Source organism: Rousettus aegyptiacus, unplaced genomic scaffold (genome assembly GCF_014176215.1).
Source record: "Rousettus aegyptiacus isolate mRouAeg1 unplaced genomic scaffold, mRouAeg1.p scaffold_m13_p_14, whole genome shotgun sequence".
Lineage (NCBI taxonomy): Eukaryota > Metazoa > Chordata > Mammalia > Chiroptera > Pteropodidae > Rousettus > Rousettus aegyptiacus.
This window is the reverse complement of record NW_023416289.1, coordinates 49698402-49707457: the sequence shown is the minus strand read 5'-3', so window position 1 is coordinate 49707457 and position 9056 is coordinate 49698402. Positions and strand designations below refer to the sequence as shown.

The 9056-nt window shown below is 59.2% G+C and overlaps 1 protein-coding gene across 4 annotated transcripts in view; it reads right to left on the bottom strand.

Annotated features, from left to right (window-relative positions):
• Positions 1-9056, bottom strand: part of IL16 (interleukin 16) — a 70298-nt gene that overhangs the window by 14286 nt on the left and 46956 nt on the right. For 2 of the 4 annotated variants that reach the window (XM_036231867.1, XM_036231866.1), the window contains 6 exons: positions 8426-8499; positions 7764-7980; positions 7308-7425; positions 5321-5453; positions 1419-1503; positions 465-931 (listed from right to left, as the gene is read on the bottom strand). In XM_036231867.1, coding sequence (XP_036087760.1) covers positions 465-931; positions 1419-1503; positions 5321-5453; positions 7308-7425; positions 7764-7980; positions 8426-8499 — 1094 coding nt within the window. Of the gene's footprint in view, positions 1-464; positions 932-1418; positions 1504-5320; positions 5454-7307; positions 7426-7763; positions 7981-8425; positions 8525-9056 lie in introns of those variants that run through there. The other 2 variants (XM_016135336.2, XM_016135337.2) reach the window with 2 other exon arrangements.

Sequence of the window (9056 nt, the reverse complement as noted above, 5' to 3'; positions counted from 1 at the left end):
CACAGCGGATGTGCACCCAGGGGTGGGTGGAGGATCCACTCCAGGGAACTCAGACCTGGGTGACTTAAGGGAAAACTGAGGCTCAGGAAGCAGGATGAAGAGTCTCTGGGGAAGATGAGCCAATTCCGCACCAGTGGTCAGTCACGACAGGGGGAGACCGGGCCTCAAACATGGTCTTTCCATGAGTCTCCCGCAAGCCGAGCACCTGGGCATCCACACCCCTGCCCCGCCACCCCTGAGAGCTCTGGGGGCTACCTCTCGGCTCCTGCAACAGCTACCTGCCCAGAAGCCACCCTGAGCTGCAAAAGCGCTGGGCGCCAGCACCCCTGCCCCCTGCCAGGGTCGGGCACGCCTCGGCCCCTCCCCTGTGATGAGGCAGGCAGGCCCTGCTGCCCTGCCGTCGACACCTACCAACTGCTCGGCGACCTCTGCACTCGGCCCACCACCCCCAGGAGCCCACTCACCTGGACGCGGGCGGGTACCGCGGGCCCCAGAGGGCACGAGTCCTCCTGTTCCTCCGGACTCTTAGGCGGGTCACTGTCGCCTTTAAAGTATTTCCTGGGTGGGGGCTTTGGCTTGGAGGACGTAGGCTTTCTGACAAAAATCTCAAAAGATTTCTTCAGTCTCGGTGGCGGCTGGTCGTCTTGGTTCTCGCGGGAGGGTGGACTGTCCTGGGGGGCCCCGGACAACACCCCGGGAAGCGGCCCTGGGTCCTGGGTCCCAGGGGTGTGCGTCCTCGCTCCTGGGCCGGATGGCTGCTGCTCCCCGCTGCTGCTGGGGCTGCCCCCGGGGGACCCAGATGCGTAGCTGCTGTCGCTGCTGGAGCGGACCAGGACCTTCGCGGCCCGGCGGTGCGGGGGCGCCGAGTGCTTCTCGCGTTCCTTCTCCGAGGCCGGCCGCCCGTGCCAGCTGCTCTCCAACCTTTTGCCACCTGTGGTGGAAGCACACGTGATCCTCCACGTCCAAGGTGGGGGAGACCTGCCCGCCCCGCCCATATAGCCATGGGCAGCCCACCTGCCGGGCCGGCTGCTCCCTGCCCTCCCCCGGGGTGTGGTCCCCCGCCTGCTGTGTGACGCTGTGTGACTCCACGGCAGATGTCAAGTTGAGAACATCTGTCCCCCTGTCTCCATGGGAGGAGCTCCCACTGCACACCCCTAGCCTGACCATCACGAAGGCCGAAGGCTCCCGTGACGCAGAGCACCGGCGGCGACAGCAGCTGAAATCTGTGCCTTCCACAGGCACCAGCCATGAGCCGCACGCGCCTGCGAGGTACGAGCCTGAGGCCCTGTCTGCAGCCCGTGGTGGCCTGAAGTCCTGTCCGTGGCCCGTGGTGGCCAGCTCCGACAGTCAACAGGTGCGGGCGGAGGGGGTGAGCTCACGTCTGGGACGTCTCAGGTCGCAGAACGGGACTGCCTTACCTTCCAGGCTCCACTGATGCCTCTCCTTCCCGAACCTGTGCTCCGCAGCCTGGGCCACAGCGTCTTTGAGCTGCTGCTCAGAGACCTAGAAAACGTCGGTCATCTCACGTGAACCCCCAAAACCCTTACGCCAGCCTCCGACTCCTGCACCAGCTCCCAGCCGGGCGCATGGGTTACAATCTCTTTCCTTCCACCTCACTCGGCAAATAGCTCACAAATGCCACGCCTAGACACACCCTGGGCACCATGGACGGGTTCCCCAGGTGGCCCGTGCCAGCTCTCCACCGTTCCCTGCGAAGCTGCAGGCAGAGCCACCACATCGCAGCGCCCCTCTGGGAACCACTGCACTCCTCTGCAGCTCTGTAGGGGTGTTGCTGTCATCGTCACACACATAGATAGCCACCATGCCACCACTTTACTGTCACGTGGCGTTACTGACACTAACAGGGAGCAGGAGTCCCGGAGCCAAGCACTTCTGATCCAGTCGGCTTCCCTTCACCCTCTGACTGTGCACATGAACAAGTCATGTGACCTGGGCCTCGTGTCGTCTTCTGTAGAATAATGACAGCATCGGAATCTACTTCACAGAGAGGTGGACAAGGGGTTTTAAAAAACAGACACCAAAAGTACAGGCAACGAAACAACAACTATATAAAGTGCCTACTGTCAAAAATAAAATCAACCTTTCAACAAAAGATGCAGCAGAGTGAAAGGCAACTCACAGAATGGGGGAAAAGGTCGCAAATATAGAACTTCTCCAGCTCGACAACAAAAACAATTAACTCAATTAAAAAATGGGCAACAGACTGGAATGGATGTTTCTCCAAAGACAACACACGAATGGCTAATGAGCACGTGAAAAGATGCTCAACATCACTGATGATTCGGGAGATGCACATCAGAACCACAGTGAGGTACCACCTCACACCCATCAGATGGCTACAATCAAAACAAGACCAAAAAATACAAAAAATAGCGAGGGCTAGAAGAGACACGCAGAAACTGGAGCCACTGAGCCCTGCTGGTGACCATGGACACTCACGCAGCTGCTGTGTCACACTGCGGCGGTTCCTCGCAAATTTGAAATTATCACTACCATATGATCCAGCAAAGCCACCTCTGGGCACCTACTCCACAACGAAGTCAAAGAGGGTTACAAACAGGCATCTGTGCAGCCACGTTCACAACAGCCGACACGTGCAAACGACCCACGTGTCCAGCTGCTGAATGGGTACGCAAAGAAGGGTATACACGTACGAGCCTTTATCCTCCCCTGGGAAGGAAGGAGAGTCTGACACACGCTACAGCACGGCTGTCCCTGTAGGACATTGCACGACCCCACTGACAGCTCTCAATGCTGGTTTCCAGAGCAGTGGGGGCGGGGGGTGGTGTTCAATGGGGACGGGGTTCCGCTTTTGCAAGATGTTGATTTCTGGAGATGGTGGTGACGGTTACACAATGACACAAATGTGCTCAATGCCACTGCATTACAGTTACAAAACGCTGAGGTGGTGAACTTTCTCAGGTGCATTTCACCACAATAAAAAAAGGATCCTGAATAAATCATTTAGCAAGCTGGGCACGCATGTGCCCCCGCTGCCCATCTATCAGGGAAAGAGCACTCCCCACGTCAGAGCTGAGAAACCGGAGCCTCCAGGGAGGTCAAGTGAATTTCCAAGGTGACCACAACTGAGCAGCAAAGCTAGACACGGCCCAGGATTCTGCCGCTGGGCGGGGCTCTGCCGTCTCGGGGCTCCCTGCCTGTGGCGGGGGGTGGGAGGGTGGGGGGCTACCTCTGCTGCTCCTCCATGACCAGCTCCCTCCCGGCCGAGCTGAGCCACTGGGGCCCGCCACCCACCCCACGGCCCTCCCCACAGCTGCAGAGCAGGCAAGCGTTGACGCGCTCCGCTTCCCTCCTCTGGCCCCTGACGCAGACCAGATGGGGACACAGACAGGCTGTGGGCCCCGAGTAAGAAGCGCGCTCCCCAGGGTGCTCACCAGCCCTCAGTGCCCCACTGGCCACACTCCCAGCCTGGAGCCACAGCACGGGGAAGTGGGGGCGGACCTTGCCCTGATCCTATGCTCTGTCCCAGTTCAGTCCTGCGGGGTGCTCGGGGGTCTGAGGTTCAGGGCACAGGCGAGCTCCTTGTCCTTTTCCTTTCTAAGCCTCAGTTTCCTCATCTACGGATTGGAAAGTTATGTGATTTCGGAGGGGACTGCACCGCTCACCATGAAGGCGGGGACTGCATCTGTGGCAAACACACCTGGCACGTCCTACATGTGAAACAGTGACGGTGATCACAACCAGGCTCCCTGAGTGATCTCATCTAAGCCCAGGTCCAACCTGGACTCCATGGACCAGCCGTTACCAGCCCGAAGTCTAATTTCCCACTGGCCACATCCACGTGGACATGCCACAGGCACCTCGGCCTCACTCTGTCCCACACTGGGCTCATCCTCTTCCCTCCCAAGGCCGCTACCCCCTTTATGCCCTGTGCTGGTGAACACCAGTCTTCTTCCCATGTAAACACACCCAGCCCTCTCCCACCCCAGAGCTGATCAGCCTCCGGGCACCGGGATCCTTCCCAAGTGTTGCCTCCTGCTGCCCCTCGCTCTCTTACTACATCTCCTGTTCGGTCCGGGCCAGCACCACCAGCTTCCTTCCTCCTAGGGACTTTACGACCACGCCATCCTGTCTGCTGCAGTCCAGCAGCACACGGGATAGTCTGAAATGTTGCACTGAACAGCGACAGACCTCACCTAGCTCTCGATTACCCAGAGAATAACATGCACACTCCTTAACCTGTTCAAGCCCTTTCCGATGGGACCCCAGTGCCTTGCCAAACCCCACTCTCAATGTCTCACCCAGCCCCAAAAACCCATCAGTCTCCCTCTGTGACAGGTCCCTTCATTGAAACTGAGCCCACAGATCTGAAGACATTAGCAATCGGTATGAATGCTCAAAACCAGCAGAGACCAACCGGAAACAGCCCAGCAGATTGGAGTCTGTGTGATTAGCAGCCAAATGACCCTAACTGGACCTCGAGAGCACGGCAGAACCAAGATTCACAGAACTCAGGTGACAGAGGTGCTGCTGTTGCTGCCGGAGCCCTATAAGAAAGACCAGGTGGCCAGACCAAGTACGGACACACAGGGGAGTAACCGATCACGCTGCCTAACTGGACTTCCGATCGCCTCCTGCTCCCTTGGGCCTCCGTGCCTTAGATGGTTTACTTCTGGGGCTGTCCACCCAGATCCCAGAATCAGAAGCAGTGAACATGTACGGTCCCTCCTTAATCTCACTCCTGAAGTTGGCTTCAAGTCTTTACGGGGGAGACTGACCTGAGCTCTACCTGCATCTCCTATGAACCCCGTTTCTGTGGGAACCTATTGCCTCTGACGCCAGCTCCTCTGTGTACGACAGGCGAGGAACCCAGCGCCTCTGTTCAGGGACATCATAACTCCACACTGCGAGCTCTGTGTTCCCACTGCAGGGAAGGGCCTTCCCCGACCTCTGCCTGCAGAGCTGACTTCCGGTACCGCCTGCCCCCTCCAGGCCCCTCGCTGCCCCACAGCGCCCGCCCGGCAGCCCTCTGTGCCGGCCTCTCTGGCGAGCCCGTGACCCCGCGACCTCGGGTCAGGGCAGCACACGGGGTCACACAGAGGGCGTGCCTGGGTGGCACTCTTGCCCCCGCGAGGACCTGGCTCTGTCGTCTGTCCGCCCTGGACCCTGGAACCCCACCACAGGGCCCTGACCTGGGCCCCTGCTGCCGACCCCACTGCCGCTCCTGCTAGGGACAGGTTTAGGACACTCAGGCCCACAGCGAGGCATGGTGTGTCCCAGTCTCTGCGCTGCAGTGGCGAGCGAGCGTGGGAGGACGGGGTGCCGAAGCGGGCGTTACCTGCGGGTCCGGATGCCGGCTGACGATGATGGGGACCGGGCCGGGGTTGCAGCGACTTAGGACCGCGTAGACCGCCGTGAGTGACATGCAGTGTGCGGGGCAGTCGTTGATTTCTACAATCTCGTCTCCACACCTGTGGGAGCATGGACAGGAAGCCATGGGCAAGCTACCGACACAGTGCCGGGCCCGTCACTCCCCTGGAGGCCACTCCTGCCTGGCCACTTGATGAGACCTAAAAACCGCACCACCCACACCCCGCTCGGCTGCCGGCTCGGGACAGGGCGGCCCTGAGCAGCATCGCTCGCCACGCTTCATGCAGACCTGCGAGCAGGACAGGACTCTGTCTGTGACCATCCTCCTCCCACCCCCCCCCACGCCCCGTCCAGATGGAGGGCAGTGTGTCAGCCGAGCACGCTTCTCCCCGGCTCGGGGCGCCTGATGGTCAGGAGGGAGGAGGACGGGATGTGCTCGGAGGTGAAGAGGAACTGGGGGCTGGAGGGTCAGCTGAGGTTCCGCCAAAGGCAGCAAGGACGGGAGGCGGCAGAGCGCGCGCCTGTCCCCGTGAGGCGGAGGAGACCTGAGAGGGGAGGGTGAGGCGGGAAAGGCAGCCGCGTGGGCACATGACACACGGCACAGCCCCCTGCCTCACCTCAGATGGGGACGAAGGCGCAGAGAGTGGTATCATCTCCTCGGAGACCTCGCTTTGGGATCAGAACCTGTTTCTGGAAAGCGCGAGGCTCCGCGGGCCACGCTGCCTTTGTCTCAGCCACGCGCTCAAACGCAGCGTGACGGCGGCCGCCGCGGGCAGCGGGGGAGCATAGCTTTGCTCCAATACGACGTGATTTAGAGAAACGACAGGGAGTGGGCCGCCGTCCGCTTACCTCTGGCCTCGCTGTTCCCAGCAAGGACAGACGGGAATTTGGGTCTCCCAAAGCTGACTGCCCCCTCCCTGCATCTCCGTCAAGGTGACCCCTTCACCTTCAACATGGAAGTACATTTCCATCCATGTAACTGAGGACCACGCCCATGTGGCGCCAGGTGCTAAGAAAGCAGTAGCTTCCAGAACAATCCCCACCTATCTGCAGGCCTAGGAGAGAGGGCTGTCTGCAGGTGTCAGGACTGAGGTGATCGCCCTGCGCTGTCATGGCTCCCTGAGCAACAACAGCCCAGCGCAGCACCCTGCCCCGCCGAGTGACAGCCGCCCTCCTCGCCTTCCTCATGCTTCGGAGCGCCACCAACACTCCGTCCTGCACAGGGCTCACCCGCGCACACACTGCGACATCAGAAACACCTCCCGACTGCGGCAAAGCTCGCTGACCCAGCGAAGCCCTGACCCAGGGAGAGGACACACGATGTGAGAGGAAGACTGTGCGAGAAGAGATGCACTACATGTACACGTTGGGGTGAGCATAAAGATCGCAGCAAGTTAAACCGGGAAAAACGCGGTCACCAAACTAGGGTCATTCACTGAAAAGAAGTTTGCAATCTGCACTTTTCCCAGGAGCTACTTGTAAAACGTACATGGTGCTCCTGAATGCGCTTCCTTTAGGCCACCAGGAAGCCGGGCGATGCAGCCGATGTGCGTGTGCGCAGCGAGCTTCCTTCTCGCTCCGAGTGCACAGCGCCCCACTTAGGTCACTGCTCACTCCCTACCAGTCAGATCTGAATTAGACTGGCTTCGTCCGCACTTCCTGTTTCTTCCTGGTGTCTGAGATGAGCCTTTCCCACCACTCCGTGTGTGCCAACCCTGGGACCCCGTTAAAAAGAGTCTGATTCAGTGGTGAGGGGCCCGAGGCTTCTGCGTCTCTATCGAAGTCCCCAGGACTACCAGGCCCTGGCCCACGGGCCCCACTTGAGGAACGAGGCTCTCGGCCACGACTGCCTCATTCTGAATGTGCCTCCTGCAAAGCCACCTGCTGCCGGCCTGAGCACCGCCTCCTGCCTGCCGTGAACCAGGGGCCTCTGCACAACGGGACTCAGGACCTACCGGAGCCGTCCATCCAGGTGTGCCACAGATCCCGGGGACAGCGCGTGCACGAAGATGCCCGAGATGCACTGGAAGTAGGGGACACTGCACAGGCCGATGCCCAGGCCAACGCCGGCCTCTGCAGGCAGAAGGGGGGCTGAGCTCAGGGGTCTGCACTGTCCCCTGCTCATCACCCATCTCTGTGGAGCACCCCTGTGGCGTGTGCGGCTCTAGGTCAGTGACAGAGGAGGGGCGGGTGGAGCCTGCGAGGGGCGTGTGTGCTCTCTGCTCGCGTTTCCTCGTGTCCTGGTCCCAGTACAAGGACCACACGCAGATGCTGTGTCCTGGTCCTGCAGGCAGAGCGCCTGGCTTTCTGCCAAGCAGTGGCCACACAGCCTGCTGACAGACGGCTCTGCTCTGTCCCCGGGACGTCGGGGAGGAGCTGGGTGGGGCGTAGCGTGCAGAAGGCGCACCTACCTTTCCGCAGGGAAACCTCCACCATGACTCTGTGATTGGGTGTGGCAGTGCTGGCAGGAGCTGGGGGCCTTCCCAGGAGGATGGAGCTGCTGGCCTCGGCGACACAGGTGCCGGAGCTCAGTGAGCGGCACAGCGGGGGAGACAGGGGGCTGCTCAGGGAGTGGGGGGCCGTCAGGCGGGTTCTCACCGTGAGCGTCAGGAGCCCCTTTTTGGCTTGCTGAAAAGAAAGCAAGGATGCCTCGGCATTCTAGAGTGACCCCCAGCAAGATGTGTGAATGACCGCACGTGTGTGATGGAAGTGTGTTAAACACGCATCACACACCTGCACATACATGTGCAGATGACATGCATATGTTCATGCAAACAGAGCAGTCTTCAACTAACTGGACGGACACTCAAAAATGCCTGCTAGCAAATGCCTTGAATGCTTAAAAGCAATTTGTAAATAGCAATGTAAATTCATACCACGTTTTAACACAGAGCTATAAACCTTAAGGAGGGGAAACATCCCCCGTAAAAATCCCAATCGCTCTGTTATTTTCTGAGGCGGGGCGCTCTTTGACCCTGTGCCAACACCAGCATCAACCGGTTTGAATTTGCACAACGGAATGAAAGAGGGTGATGCCGAGACCTGGGCCCACGTCCTGATAACAACTGATTACCTTGAACTTCTGCAAAGCGTCCTGATGAGTCAGTCCGCTCATGGACTCACCATTGAGTTCTAGAATTTCATCGCCTGTTGGGAGAGGGAGAACCTGCAGCTGAGAAGAGTGTTGCCTGGTCAGGGGCATCACCCTCACCTAGAACTCTAGTCTTGCCCACCTGCCCCGCGCCTGCACAGCGCACGGAGCACCGTGAGACATGTGCTGTCTGGTGCCGCCCCCCGGCCCCAACCGGGACGCGGGCAGAGTGGTAGTGGGCCTTCTCTGGCACCTCCCACCTTCCAGGAAGAGATCCCAGGTCTCAGCTGGTCCCCTCCCCCTCCACCTTTTGGCTTTACCAGCTATTAAACACCTGGTGCTGGGAAAACTGGGCAGATACACACACAAGAAAAAAAATACTAGACCACTTTCTCACACCACATACAAGAATAAATTCAAAATGCATTAAAGACTCAAATGTTAGACCCGAAACCATAAAACTTCTGAAAAAAATCATAGCTGGTAAATTCTGACATTGCTCTTAACATTTTTTTGGATAGGCCTCCTCAGGCGAGGGAAACAGGACTCCCTCAAATAAAAAGATTTTGCACAGCAAAGGAAGCCATCAACAAAAAGACAGCCACTGGTATAT